Raw genomic sequence first — 15,761 nt, forward strand, 5'->3', positions numbered from 1 at the left:
CTATAGTCACTTATAGTATTTAAACAGTCTTGTCTACCTGTTTGGATTTCTAATAGGGTTAGATTAGATATATTTTCTTGTTTGTTTCTATAGTCACCTCAATGACATCTTACTATTCAATATTTAATTTCCCCCATCCATAATATCCAGAAACTGGACAAGGAGTCATTTGGTTAACAATAATTATAAATGATCACTTATGTAGCATAGTTATGGTTTTAAAAGAATTAGATATTTCAAGTTGAATTTTAAACATGATTCTAGACAAGTTAGTAACTAAACAAGTGTACAAATTATATTTGTGTGATATATGGCTAATATTCCAGTTAGTTTTTATTTAAATATGTGACAACACAGAATATGAATAAATTTGGATTTGGATTAGTAAGGTCTACCACATCGCACCACATATAAAGTATGAGAACATGAGCTACAGCCTGGCTGAAGCAAGACATTTACAATCTATGATATTCTCATATATAGAGTTTATGTATATATAAATTATCTAAGTTTATTCCCTGGTAAATTTACATACCTGGTAAATTGTCAAAGCTATACCTACTGATGTTGTCAGTAGGGGACGGTGGTCTATCAGCAAGAGGAAAACCTCTTCCATCATTTGGATAATAAATAGTGATCTGCCAAAAAATTGTTTAAGAATTCTAATTATATGCCATTAAGTTAAAGTGCTGTATTTCGTTAATAAAATCTGAAGAGCTCACATGTAAAATTAAAATACTATTTTATTGAAAATGCTAAATATTCTCTAGAAGTCATTATTTTGCTTTTCAAACTTAAGCTTAAAGTTCAGATTTTGCTACAAGTTATAATTATTTTTGAAACCACAATAATTAAATATATCTAGTATACTATTTTACTTTTTGAATTTAAGAGATATCATATTAAGAAAACCAATTTTTTAAAAGATTTTTTTAAAGTTTATTTATTTATTTTGTGAGAGAGAGAGAGGGAGAATCTCAAGCAGGCTCTGCACTATTACCATGGAGCCAGATGCAGGGCTCCATCTCACAAACTCTGAGCCAAAATCCAGAGTTGAATGCTTAACCAACTGAGCCACCCTGGTCCCCCAAGAAAACCAATTTTTAAAACTTTTAACAATATCCCTGTAGAATGAATTGGAATGCTAAATGATAATTTGAAGTTGCAAGATAATAAAGTAAAGCCACATTACCATGTTTCCGTCACTAGATATTTGAAGAACTTCTTTCACATATTCTTGAGATGTATGTTCCTTTAGAAGCTCCACACATACCTCCTCTGAATCAAGTATACTAACCTTAAAAAAAAAAACACAAAAAGACTAAAATTTAATAACAATACTCTTGTTTACTATAATAGCTCTGATATATATAATACTTAAAAGTACTTAACCATAGCAGAAACAAAACTTAAAGTCAAAACCAAGTGGCTGCTTCTCTGCAAGTCTAAACCAGGGGTGTATCTGAGCACAGCTGTGAAACATACGGAGCAAAGGTAAGAAGGCATAATTAAGTGTGAAATGATAACCAGTAAGCAGAATGAAAGCAGAAGGTAGGGGTGGAGAATAAAGACTTTGAAAAGACAATAGCAAGCCAAACAAAGGCAAGACTGGGTGAAAAAGAAAACAAGGTACAAACAGGAGAAAGATGGAATTAAAAAATAAAAATCACTATTTCCAATTCATACATCAATTTAAACTTGATTTTGTGCATATTCCTTTTCTTTAAATAGTTTAGTTTCAGATGTTAAAAAAAATTGTATTTTCTATTTTACCTTTCTAAGACTGGCCTAAATACAGAAACAAAAGTAAAAGATAATATTAATTTAGTAATTGCAGCTGTGAATAAAATAATACTTAACACAGTATTTAGCCAGTGTTATTTTTAAATATTTCTGATTATCAATAATTTAAAATTCAAAAGTTATCAGTATCAATTCACCATTCTTAAAGTAGCCAGAAGAAAGCAAGAGCTATTTTTCTATAAACTCCCAGTCTCTTTTCTTTTAAATGAGTTTATCATGTAAATATCAAAAGTACAGGAACTAGAGAAACATATTTGACACAGGAAACCATATACTCAAGGAAAATATCACATAGTAATTTAGAAAAATGATAGACATACCACAGCCTTTTTCGTTTTCTGTCTAATTGGTTTTAACCTGTAAGCAGTCAAAGGAGATGTAATGCTTCGTAATGTACGTTTCTGATAACCCAATGGTGGCTCCATACCCCTAGTCTTGCTTTGTTCAGAAAGAGGATCTGAGTCAAAAATAGATTCTTGTTGAATTATCTCAGGTTTACTTTGAAATGCAGTCATATATTTCATGGTATTCAGCTGTTTTGTAGAATGCACATTATCAGAAGCATCGGGGCTCTTTTTGGCTCGTGTATCAGTCCAAGCATTTCTTGATCTGTCCTGCAAATCTGGATGGCCCTGGAAATCTCTGTTTGGGCTAATGCTGTTGTGCTCAGCAGTTTCTCTTAAATGAGCTATAATATACACAGAATGAAGCAATTTAGTGCATAATTAAAAAACTGAGTCTTCACAACACAATGTCATGCTGGTATTATTTTAACAGGAATTTTTTTTGAGGTACAAAAGAGATCTAGTAAAAAATGCTCATATTTCTAACAAATACACAGTTTTATGATATGACATAATAAAAGAATGACTTTAAAAGAATATTTTAAGCCAGATTGAAAAGAAATACCTTTATACTCCTAAAACTAAGAAAATATATTATTATGAAATTATTCAATCAAGGCAAAATCTAGTCATGTGGGGTCACTTACTAATTCTAAAACAAGCAACTGCCAATGCTCCAATAAGAAAAGATTTGAGAGGAATTCCAAGGTAATCATTCTATGTAATATGTAAATTTACTCTTTAAGCTGAGGACCATCTATTCCATCTTTACTTACAAAATATGCAAGTAAAAGCAAAAACAGTATACGAAATAGCTTTAATAATATTTAATAATACAGGCATATTTGCACCACAATCTAAAAGTTCTTGTTGAGGGGCGCCTGGGTAGCTTAGTTGGTTAGGCATCCGACTTCGGCTCAGGTCATGATCTCACGGTTTGTGAGTTCGAGCCCCGCGTCGGGCTCTGTGCTGACAGCTCAGAGCCTGCAGCCTGCTTAAGACTCTGTGTCTCCCTCTCTCTCTGCCTCTCCCCCACTCACACTCTGTCTCTCTCTCCTCAAAAATAAATAAACATTAAAAAAAAAGTTCTTGTTGAATTTCACCCATATCTACTTTATGTGATTTTAGAGTTCACAAAAGAACATTATTTTTTTTAATCCCTTAAAATGATTAGACTACATTCTAAGGCAATTTTTTAAATGCTAACCTCTAAATATGTGTATTGCAATTTTTTCCTTAAATGACTTCTTAGTGCCTTTCCTCCCCCTACTCCCAATGACAGAAAATACTTTGTACCAAATAATATAGCAGCAGCACCAGATTATAAACAAGCTTATTTCTCCTTTTCAGATATATCCATATTACCAAATAAAAGTACCTATAAACACAACAGAAGGTTAAGTGCAAGATTACATACATGGCAATTTTATAGTTTAAAAAACATAAACTTGAATCATCATCAAGTACACATAAAAAGATTAATTCCCTTTTAGACTCTTGAAAAGAATATATAATTTTTAAAAATAAAGAAAGACCCTTGAGGTGACATAACAACTCTGCTTAGATTAGTCATATTAAATACTCTTTATCTGAAGTAACATGATACTTTGTAAAAAATGATCTCCTCCTCCCCATATGTTTTATTTTCTATTCTCTTTTTTCTCATCATTATTTTCCAACCCACCTTCTGTGAGTCTGTCATGTTCATTAATAAGAAATGTTTAACTTTCAAACTCTATACCTAAAATGACTTGGATGACAGCTGTTTAAAAATGTTTAGGTTTTGGGGTACCTGGCTGGCTCAGTCAGTAGAGCACGTAACTCTTGATCACAAGTTCATGAATTCAAGCCCCATGTTCAGCCTAGAGCTTACTTAAAAAAAAATTGTTTAGGTTGTAGTGGTTGGGTACTATAGCGTTACGTGAGGTCCCATCAGTAAACCATGATGTCCACATAAGCCTCTACTTAAAAATAAGGTCAACCATCTTTTGATTATTTTATAGGCATTGATAGGTGCTTACTATAGATAGGCTATAAGAGCATAGGGATAAAAAGTAAAGTTTCTGAGCCAGGCTGCTTTGGGTTAGAATCCAGGGTTGGAATCCTGACTCCCCTACTTATGGGAGTGTAGCCTGGCAAATTAAGCTCTGTGTAACACAATTTCCTCACGTGTAAGATAGGGCTAATGATAATATCTTCTATTTTGTGTGTGAGAATTTAGTAATTTAATATTTGTTAAGCATTAAGGACAGTAGCTGATAGAGCAAATATTTAAAATGAGTAAATAGTTATTATTACAGTTACTGTAATATAGTTTATGGAAAATATATTATTTTCTTTTTTTTGAAAATGTATTTTCTTAAGAAGCCCCAAACAGAAAACGTACCCTTTATTTGCAGATTCCCAAACCACTGTTGCACCATTTCAGTCTGTGATGTCTGGTCTGGAAATGGAAAAGGAGTTTTTCCTGGACCAAGATGATTGGAGCTAAACAGAGAAAAAGAATTCTCAAAAACTAATAAAAAATTATCAGGTAATAACTTTTTAAGATAAAAATATTTAAAAAAGGTAGTTATCTTTTGATCTGAATATCTGAAATTTTAGGGTAACTGTAGAAACCAATATTTGCATGACCAAAACGTCTCTAAGAAGCTAAACTTCCAGACCAAAATGCCCATACTGTGACAATGTTTCTATATGGCTACTGCCCTCTTGTAATTTAAACATAAAAACCAAAGAACAGAAAACAGATAAAATAAACACTACAGTAACTGAAAAAATTAGCCTTCATGTGAGAAGCAGTCAGTAATATGATTACTCATCATTGGCTCAGCCTGTGTGTGTGTGTGTGTGTGTGTGTGTGTGTGTGTGTGTGAGAGAGAGAGAGAGAGAGAGAGAGAGAGAGAGAGAGAGAGAGAGAGGGAGAGAGGGAGACAGAGAGAGAGAGAGAGAGAGGGAGAGGGAGAAAGAGAGAGAGATAAAGGTGGGGGGGGGAGAAAGGGAGGGGGGTGGAGGGTGGGGAGAGAAAGAAAGAATGAGTAGTTACTATTAGAGTACTTTAGGAATCAGACACATTTAATACACTTTGCACTACAGACCTGCTTCAGATAAAATGAAAGATGAAAATAAAAATTCTAAAGTATTAAAATACTACAAAGACATTCATGAGCACATACACTCATTTTGAAAGTCTCTTAACTACAAGTAAAAATCATCATTCTGGGGGCACCTAGGTGGCTCAGTCGGTTAAGCGACTGACTGCGGCTCAGGTCATGATCTTGCAGTTCGTGAGTTCCCGTCTCGTGTCGGGCTCTGACAGCTCAGAGCCTGGACTCTGCTTTGGACTCTGTCTCTCTCTCAAAAATAAATAAATGTTTTAAAAAAATTAAAAAAAAATCATTCTGATTCTCTAATAAGAAATAGAAATCATAGTTAAGAAGTACCCCAGGAACATCTGATGTTAGAAAAAATTAACCCCCCTTAGTTAGGTGCAGCTTCTTATTTGTGCTAATGTAACATTTATAGAAAAAATGCTTTTGATAGAATTATTCTTACAGTGCTTGATCATTATCAGGTCTTTCAAAAGATCCAGAACTATTGCATGTCTTTTCCTTAAAGAAGTGAAAAACATTGACATTGCTGTTTGTAGGTGAGTATCTTTCTTCGTCTACTCCTGATCTTTTGGATTTTGACAGCATTTCAGCCGAGTGACATCGTTCCATTGTATTTGTTTTTGCTCGAGACTGACTATTAAAAGTGCCAGATCTATCAGAAGAATGGGCTCTGCGAAGGTATCGAGAGTGTGGCCTTTCTTCTGCATCCTGGATTACTCTTCCCCTTCCACTATTACTGGTTTCTTGTTCTTGGTTTCCCCACTGAGTATAAAAACTGCTTCCATCTCCTGAAGAAGAAAAATCGCTTGTATTTTTATTCTTTGGAAATATAGTCATTTTATTTGGGAGTGGCTGACCAATCAAAAGTCGTCTTCTGTCAAATAAACTACCACTTATACTGGTACTGGAAGAAGCTGTAATTGCAGTAGAAATTGTGGCATGTCCACTGTCAATGGAGTCTTCTACAGTTCCTAAATCTTTACTTTTTGTTGAAGAATTTCGGGACATAAAAGGATGGTCTAATACTGAAGACAAACTTAAACGATCTGCTGGATTTCTACGAAGTAACTGGTGAATAAGGTCCTTGGCCTCTCTTGTCAAAAAAGTTGGCATTTCATAATCTGCCAATACTACTTTATTTAATGTGTTCTTGACTGTGTCAGTGTCAAATGGTGGTCTCCCAATAAGCAACGTATAAAACATACAGCCCAAGGACCAAACATCAGATTCAAGTCCATGTGCACTTCGAGTTGCAATTTCTGGTGAAATGTAATTAGGAGTTCCACATAATGTATAGTGCTTTTCATGTGGCATTTTCAATTGAGTTGCCAGCCCAAAATCAGCAATCTTGATGTTCATATTACGTGTAAGTAAGAGGTTAGAAAGTGTGAGGTCCCGGTGTAATATACCATGAGAATGGAGATACAACATTCCTGTGATGATCTGGTGCATGAAGTGTCGAGCTGTTAGAACGCAAACAATAAAATTTACAATTTAGAAAATCTGAAAGGTTCAGTACTTACAATCTTAGAATTCAGTATTTAGAAACCCAAGTACATGTGCCACAATATTACATTAGAACACCAGCTTGCAGCTTAGTAGTTTGATAAACCAAAATACTACTATGATAATTTCTTAAGATTTTTAAACTTTTAAAACAACTAGGCACTTCTGCTAATCTTTGTCCTTTCTAACTGATGCATTAAGGAGTTTAATATTATTAGCAATTGGGAGAGACTTGAGTAACTAGGGTACCCAGAAAGCCATAGCAATTAAGAGAAAATATTTATAATTGCACGAACAATTCATAAATACATTTTATTGTAAAAAAGAAAAAAAGAAAGCAAGTAAAGTTCATCTGATGTCCTCCCAAGCCCTAACAAAAAAATAACCACTATTAATAGTGTATATATATTATTTTATATAAATTTACAGAAATACACTGTAATAAATGTTATATGTAAAAAGGTATAGAAATATATAGGTTCATTACTTTTTTCCCCACTTCACAGTATTTCTTGAAATATTTCCATATCAGTACACATAAATCTTCATTTTATTTAATTGCTATTAATGAGTAATTTCCATTACTTCAAGATTACAAAAACATAGCAATAAACATTCTGGAAATGCTTGTTTTCTTGTGCATATGTATGGGGTGGTTCTCTATGTTAAATTCAAGCAATAGAATCACTGGGTTGAAGGATAAAATTTAGCATTTTAAGGAGCACCTGGGTGGCTCAGTCAGTATGAGACTCTTATCCTCAGGGTTGTGTGCTCAAGCCACACATAAAAAAAAATTAGTATTTTAATACTTGCCAAATTGTCCTCCAAAAGGTTGTATTTTCATGCACATCCTTGTTAAAAATTGGTAGTCTCAATCCAATGATTGAAAAAATGGTATTCCATTATCTTAGTTGGCATTCTTTTGATTATACTATAGAGTTTGAGCATCTTTTCATACATTTATTTATTGGCCATTTGTACTTTCTCTTCTGTGAAGTCTGTTTAGATCCCTTGCCCATTTTTCTACTGGACTATCCTTTTTTGTTAGGCAGCCCTTGTATTTTTTTTTTAAAGTTTATTTATTTATTTTGAGAGACTGTGGGAGCTGGGGCAGGGTAGGATGGGGAAGGGGAGGGAGGGAGGGAGGGAGGGGGAGAGAGAGGGGGAGAGAGAGAGAGAGAGAGAGAGAGAAAGAGAATCCTAAGGAGTCTCCATGAGGTCAATGTGCAGAGCCCAATGTGGGGCTCGAACCCACGAACTGTGGCCAAAATCAAGAGCCAGACGCTCAACCGACTGAGCCACCCAGGCACCCCAACATCCCTTGTATTTTTTTAAATTAATTTGCCAGTCATACAGTTTACAAATATTTACTCCTATCTTTGTTTTAAATTTGACCTAACCTTTTATCAAACACATCCTTAATTTTAATTAAGTCAAATTCATAATTCTTTTCCTTTATAGTTTTTACAGTTTGTCTTATTTAAGAAGGCCTTACTCTTACACAGTATTAAAAAAAATGCAATACTCCTCATTAACATGCATACGAATATTTTTTAACTCGTATTATTACCTTGAATCAAAGAATATGAACATTTGCATATTCAATACATATGTCCAAATGTTTTAAAATGGGTTATAGACTTAAATATACAAAAAGTGTAACAACAATCACATGTTAGCTAACCTGCAATCTCAGTTACCAGGGTGAGATAACTAGAAAACAATTATTTGTGTGACGACTTACGGACCTTATTTGATACTAATCTGAACAGTAAAAAGTTACTTATAAGAAACTGGAGAAGTTGAAACTGACTACACATTTGATAATAAGGAATTAGTGGGTGTGATAATGATTCTGTGGTTACTGTTATTGTTTTTTTAAGTTCTGATCTTTTATTTTTTTTATTTTTTTTTTCAACGTTTACTTATTTTTGGGACAGAGAGAGACAGAGCATGAACGGGGGAGGGGCAGAGAGAGAGGGAGACATAGAATCGGAAACAGGCTCCAGGCTCTGAGCCATCAGCCCAGAGCCTGACGCGGGGCTCGAACTCACGGACCGCGAGATCGTGACCTGGCTGAAGTCGGACGCTTAACCGACTGCGCCACCCAGGCGCCCCGTAAGTTCTGATCTTTTAAAGATATATACCAAAATATTTATACATACAAAGATGTCGATGTCTACAATTAGCTTGAAAATACTATGGAAAATTGAGGAATAAGAAGGGTACAGATGAAACATTTGATCATGAATTGATAGTTTTGGAAGCTGAGTGGTAACTTCATGAGGGCTCATTATACTACTCTCTCAACTTATATGTTTCACATTTTCTATAATAAATGATTTTAACAGTTATCTGTGTTTCACTTAGAAACTACTTTATAGACATCAATAGCATTATAAACAGTTTATTTCTAGATTTAAAAGGATACTAAATTGCTACCAATGATTTAATTTAAAATGTGGTTTTGGGGAAAGATGGATAACGAATTTCTCCTTTTACTTCTGTAATGCTTGAATTATTTACAGGAATTAGCAGCTTTTCTAATTTTGAGGGGATGAAAAGTCTCCTTTTCTAACCCAAAGTAATTGAAACACTTTTATTAAGCGTTACAAAATAGCACATTCTTCCAAAACTAGTTTTTAAAGAGTAAAATTTATATATACCAAAAAAAAAAAAAAAAGAAAAGAAAAAGAAAAAGAAGCCACCTACCTTCATTTTCTGAGAATGGTTTCATTCTGTTCTTTAGATACCTGTTCATTTCTCCATTATGGCACATTTCTAATACTAGATATACATAATTGTTATCTTCAAAATAGTTATACAACTGAAATGTAAAAGGGCACAATAAGTGATAAAATATAAAAATTCAATGTTCTTAGGTTACATCTACAAAATTTGTATCTTACCTCTAAGATAGAAGGATGTTTCAATTGGCAATGTATTTTCACCTCATTTTGGACTCTCTGTACCATTCCAGCTTTGTACATGGCTTTTTTATCTATCTAAAAATAACATGAGACATTTAAATGTTGATAATAAACTTCTAAATGTGAAGTTTTCAAAAATTAACTTTGAAGAGAAAGTATACTTTAAAATATTGTTAAGTCCTTTTATCTACTTATGAGATCAATTTACTCTGTGTGTTTTCCCCATACACCTAACAAAGAGCTTGGCACAGTGAACATTCAGTAAGTTTACCCAATGCATTCTAGTATCTTCTCCCAACTGAAAGAATTTAATAGCACAGCAATCATATCTATAAGAACAACAAAAACAACAAAAATCTAGCCAAACTTTATTTTTCCCCTGTTTCTCTTCTTCTTCTAGACAAGCTTTAAAACAAAACTTCCCTTCCCTTTCCCTGCTTTTTAAGATAAGTGATTCTTAATTTGCTTGTTTACTCCTATTAGAATGACCCCCTAACAATCAAGAATATTTTAGGTTGTTACAGTGTAATATAGAACTATGCACAAGTAGTACTCATTATTATAAACAAATTATTTGTTCTTTGATGTCTATCAATTACTCCAAGTTTTCATAATAAATACTAAGTTTACTGAACATTAATGAAAATAAAACACTTATTTAAGAATAGTCAAGGTTCTCCTAAGATATATCTGCAAAGTCAATTGCTGGACTTGGTACTAATTGCTGGACTTGGCACTATTGTCTTCTGCCTAAGCAATGAGTTCTCTCTACCCATAAAAAAAAAAAAAAAAAAAAAAAAAAGGCTCACAGGTAAGGAGTTTCTGGCATCTCAAGTCATCTCTCTAATTACTTGCAAAGTAGAGGTGAAAATTTGATTAATATATTCTTACCATTTTGATTGCAACTTCCAAACCAGTGTGAACGGACTCAGCTCTGTAAACACCAGCAAATGATCCTTTACCAAGCAGACTGCCAACTTTAAAATCCTTAAAAGTTAAAATGAAAGAACATGTGTGATGACTCACAGGAATAAAGAAGAAAGAGAAGAAGAGACTGGAAAAAGACGATAAAATGGATCGGGAGGGGAATAGGAATTTAAATTCAAGCAGGTATTACACCTCAATAGAGCAGGTGTCTGGGGTGGAAAGCATGTTGACGCCTTGCGGGGATCCCTGAAAGTCTAGGTTTGGCTTCAAGATACAGCACCCTAATGAACTGCTTCCTCAACCTCAATGCAGCTTCAGCACCTTGCTCCCATCTCCAGCCAACCCCTGGGAGCAGAGGGCACGGGTGGAATCCCGCCGCAGCTCCCGCCGGAGGTAACCGCCATCCCCCAGGAGAAGGGGGAGGCAGCTTTGCCTTGTTCTAGCGCGGCAGCCCCGGCGGGATAGCCAACTTGAAGCCTTGGTGTTTGGAGACAGAAGGGCGGGGCCGCGAGCGACTCACCTGTACCCCACCACCCCAGCCAGAGGGGCGGGGCGCTCCGCCCCTAGACAGGCAGGCCTGGCGGTTAGGACTCTCCCAAAGCACCTCAGCGCCCACCCCGCAGCCGTTAGATTCGTCTGGTCCCCCTTCTGCAGTAGTCTCGAGTCCCGCCACTCCAACTCCCCCATCGCCCACCCCGCGGTGGATTGCCAAGTCTTTTCACCTCGATCTTCTCCCCGATGCAGGTCGCCATATTTCCAGGCTCAGGCCTGTGCTCCCCAGATTAGCTTCCTTCACGCAGTCCCTTCTAGGCAGCGCTCCAAGCAGCCAGCCGGTCTTGGCGCCCATCAGGCTTGGCTCTCTAGGCCGCCGCTCCTGGCGACGGCTGCACGGCTACCGAATGGCCTCCCGGGCACCTTCCGAGACCTGGGCGGCGCCTCTGCGCTCCCATTTTGAAAAACTCCCGCCGATTGCCGTCCTTGCCGGACTGGTGGTGACGTAAAGACACCGGCCGCTGTGGAGAGGCTGCACCCGGTGCGCATGCGTAACAGGCTCTGCTTCACGGCTTGCTGAAGTTTCAGTAGGGCCTAGGACCGGAAGTGCTCGGGCGTCTTGTGGCAATACTGGGAAATGTTGGCAGTCAAACTTTCAGAAGACCGAGTTCGCTGTGAGTAAACGAACTAGACTGAAAGAGACTTACAGCTGGTAGGCTACTCAATTCACGGTCTGGAAAACTAGTTCCATTTCTGTGAAGGATTTTAAGAGTTCAAACGTTTAAACTTGACAGAAGAGCATAGGAAAAAAAATATTACCTAGCTTAAACACCATTTACACCTCTGTTTATTCCATCGGTTACTGCAATGAATGTGTGCGGTGCTTTAAGAAATTGAACTCTGTTCTTTATTTTTGGCATATTGCTATGAATTATAATGTCATTTGTATAGCCACTTAACATTTAAGAGATCTCACACTATTGATCAAAAGAGACCTTTATAAGATTTGAATGATCCACTTTTTGCAGATGAAAAGATTGTGGTATTCATTAAGGATTTATAATGAACTACTACACAAACCTAGATCTTCTGTTTATAAATGGAAAACTGTTTTCTTTTACATTAATGGATATATTAAGTTTACTTAAGTTTGTCTACTTGCAAACTAAAATACTATTTAGAGAAAAGTCAACTTTTCCCTTCATTTCTGGAATCCTTCCTTAAAGGTTATATGTTCTAATGCTTGAACGGTTGGTTTCAGAGTCCAGTCTTCCAAGTAGCCTTGCTTTGCCGTTGAATTTTTAGAAATTCATATAATTGACTATCCATACTGGGTTTTTTTGTGGGTTTTTTTTTTTCTTGAGGGGGGGCAGGATGTTAATCCTTTATTCCATTAATATCAGGTATTATATTGACTTTTTTAAAAAGGTAGTTTTTCTTTTGTTTTTTGTTTCTTTTAATGCGAGTATAGTTAACATACAGTGTTATATTAGTTTCACATGTACAATATAGTGATTCAACAATTCCATACATCACCCAGTTCTCATCATGACAAGTGCACTCCTTAATCCACATCACCAATATCACCTATCCAACACCCCCCACACACACACTTCCCCTTTGGTAACCATTGGTTTGTTCTTTGTAGCTAAGAGTCTGTTTCTTGGTTTGTGTGTCTTTTTTTCCTTTGACCATATGTTTTGTTTCTTAAATTTCACACATGAGGGGCACCTGAGTGGCTTAGTTGGTTAAGCATCTGACTCTTGATTTTGGCTCAGGTCATGATCTCATCCTTTGTGGGTTTGAGCCCCACATCAGGCTCCATGCTGGCAATGGATAGAGCCTGCTTGGGATTCTCTCTCTCTCTGCTCCTCCCTCTTTCTCTCTTTCAAAATAAATAAACTTAAAAAAAAATTACACACATGAGTGAAATCATATGGTAAAGCTTTCTATGACTGATTTATTTGGCCTAGCCTTATTACTCTCTAGCTCCACCCATGTCATTGCAAATGGCAAGATTTCATTCTTTTTATGGCTGAATAACATTCCGTTATGCATATGTATGTGTATACATACATACACACACAATGTTGGCTATTCTGGATTTTTTGCCTCTCCACATAAATTTTAGAGTTTTTGGTTTTAAATTTTTTTTTTAACGTTTATTTATTTTTTGAGACAGGGAGAGAGAGAGCATGAACGGGGGAGGGTCAGAGAGAGGGAGACACAGAATCTGAAACAGGCTCCAAGCTCTGAGCTGTCAGCACAGAGCCCGTCGCGGGGCTCGAACTCACGGACTGCAAGATCATGACCTGAGCCGAAGTTGGCCGGCTAACCAACTGAACCACCCAGGCGCCCCTAGAGTTTTTGGTTTTAAATTTTGTTTATTTTTTGTTTGAGTATAATTCACACAATATTACTTTAGTATCAGGTGTACAGTGATTCAACAGCTCTATACATTATGCTGTGTTCCACCAGAAGTGTGGCTACTTTCTGTCACCATACAGTGCTATTATAATATTATGGACATATTCCCTGTGCTGTGTCTTTTATTCTGTGACTTATTCAGCCCATAATTGGAAGCCTATATCTTCCATTCCCCTTCATCCATTTTACACATCCCCCCACACTCTTCCCTTCTAGCAACCATCAGTTCTCTATATTTATATGTCTGATTCTGCTTTTGGCTCGTTTATTCATTTTGCTTTTTAGATGCCACATATAAGTGAAATCATATGGTATTTGTCTTTTCTGATTTCACTTCATACTTCATGTGTCTATCCATGTTATTGCAAATGACAAGATCTCATCCTTTTTCATCGCTACGTAATATTCCTGTGTGTGTGTGTGTGTGTGTGTGTGTGTGTGTGTGTGTGTGTATTCTTTACCCATTCATCTATCTGTGGACACTGGGTTGCTTTCATATCTTGGGTATTGTAAATAATGCTGCAGTAGACATAGGGGTGCATATATCTTTTCATATTAGTGTTTTGTTTTTTTTAGGTGAATACCCAATAGTGGAATTACTGGATCATGTACTATTTTTATTTTTAATTTTTTGAGGAACCTCCATACTGTTTTCTACAGTGACTATAACAATTTACATTCCCACCAACACACACAACAGAATGCCAGGTCTCCTATTTCTCCACATCCTCATCAACATTTGTTATTTCCGTTCTTTTTGGTTCCAGCTGTTCTGACAGGTGCAGGTGGTATCTCATTATAGTTTTGATTTACATTTCCATGTTTAATGATGTTGGCCTCTTTTCATGTGTTTGTGGCCATCTAGATGTCTTCAAAAAAATTTTTTTTAATATTTATTTTTGAGAGAGAGAGAGAGAGAGAGAGAGCAAGCAGGGGAGGGGCAGAGAGGGAGGGAGACACAGAATCTAAAGCAGGCTCCAGGCTCTGAGCTGTCAGCACAGACCTGACATGGGGCTTGAACTCATGAGCTGTGAGATCATGACCTGACCTGAGCCAAAGTCGGATGCTCAACTGACTGAACCACCAAGGCACCCTGGATGTCTGTTTTAGAAAAATGTCTCTGCAGGTTCTCTGCCGATTTTTAATTGAATTATTTGTGTGTGTGTGTGTGTGTGTGTGTGTTGTATGAGTTCTTCATATATTTTGGATATTAACCTCTTATCAGATATATCATTTGCAAATATCTTCTCCCATTCAGTAAAGTGCCTTTTTGTTTTGTTGATGGTTTCCTTTGCTGTGCAAATGCATTTTAATTTGGTGTAGTCCCAATATTTATTTTTGCTTTTGTTTCATTTGGCTCAAGAGTCATACCTAGAAAAATGTTTCCGTGGCTGCTGTCAAAGAAATTACTGCCTATGTTTTCTTCTAGAAATTTTATGGTTTTGGGTCTCAAATTTAGGTCTTTAATCCATTTTGAGTTTATTCCTGTGTATGATGTAAGAAAATGGTCCAGTTTCACTCTTTCGCATGTGGCTGTCCAGTTTTCCCAGCACCATTTATTGAAGATTCTGTCTTCTCACCATTGTATGTAAATTCTCGCCTCCTTTGTCATAGATCAACTGACCATATAAGTGTAGGTTTATTTCTGGATTCTCTGTTGTATTTCATTGATGTATGTGTCTTTTTTTTTTTTCCCAGTACCCTGTTGTTTTCATTATGACATCTTTGTAATCTCTCTTGAGATCTAGAATTCTGATGCCTCTAGCTTTTTTCTTCTTTCTCAAGATTGCTTTGGCTATTTGGGGTCATTGGTGGCTCCATACAAATTTTAGTATTATTTGTTGTAATTCTGTGAAAAATGCTATTGGTATTTCAATAAGGATTGCATTGATTCTGTAGAGTGCTTTGGGTATATGGACATTTTAAGAACATTAGTTCTTCCAATCCATGAGCATGGAATATCTTTCCATTTATTTGTGGCGTCTTCAGTTTGGTTCATCAGTGATTTATAGTTTTCAGAGTATAAGTGTTTCACCTTGATTAAGTTTATTCCTAGGTACTTTATTCTTTTTGGTGCAGTTGTAAATGGAACTGTTTCTTAATTTCTCTCTCTGCTACTTTGTTATTTAGTATGTAGAAATGCAGCTGATTTCTAGGTATTAATTTTGTATCCTGCAAGTTCACTGGATTCACTTATTCTAATAGATTTTTTGGTAGAC

The 15,761-nt window shown here is 36.1% G+C and overlaps 1 protein-coding gene and 1 long non-coding RNA gene across 4 annotated transcripts in view; one reads left to right on the forward strand and one right to left on the reverse strand.

The window, feature by feature from the left end:
- The window catches only part of PLK4 (polo like kinase 4), a 17,465-nt gene extending 5,847 nt beyond the window's left edge, over positions 1–11,618 (reverse strand). The window contains exons 1-9 of the mRNA XM_040474334.1: positions 11,346–11,618; positions 10,588–10,683; positions 9,676–9,771; positions 9,479–9,593; positions 5,703–6,723; positions 4,534–4,634; positions 2,124–2,491; positions 1,193–1,297; positions 536–638 (exon numbers count right to left, since the gene is read on the reverse strand). Of these exons, the coding sequence (XP_040330268.1) occupies positions 536–638; positions 1,193–1,297; positions 2,124–2,491; positions 4,534–4,634; positions 5,703–6,723; positions 9,479–9,593; positions 9,676–9,771; positions 10,588–10,683; positions 11,346–11,375 (2,035 nt within the window). The 5' untranslated portion in view covers positions 11,376–11,618. The remainder of the gene's footprint in view (positions 1–535; positions 639–1,192; positions 1,298–2,123; positions 2,492–4,533; positions 4,635–5,702; positions 6,724–9,478; positions 9,594–9,675; positions 9,772–10,587; positions 10,684–11,345) is intronic.
- A 60-nt stretch (positions 11,619–11,678) lies between these two features.
- LOC121029887 (uncharacterized) overlaps positions 11,679–15,761 on the forward strand; it is a 70,940-nt gene continuing 66,857 nt past the window's right edge. Inside the window, exon 1 of one of the 3 annotated variants that reach the window (XR_005789953.1) lies at positions 11,679–11,789. This is a non-coding gene — a long non-coding RNA (uncharacterized LOC121029887). Of the gene's footprint in view, positions 11,828–15,761 lie in introns of all 3 variants that reach the window. The other 2 variants (XR_005789958.1, XR_005789960.1) reach the window with 2 other exon arrangements.

Source organism: Herpailurus yagouaroundi, unplaced genomic scaffold, assembly GCF_014898765.1.
Source record: "Herpailurus yagouaroundi ecotype Mexico unplaced genomic scaffold, PumYag 28, whole genome shotgun sequence".
NCBI classification, from domain to species: domain Eukaryota; kingdom Metazoa; phylum Chordata; class Mammalia; order Carnivora; family Felidae; genus Herpailurus; species Herpailurus yagouaroundi.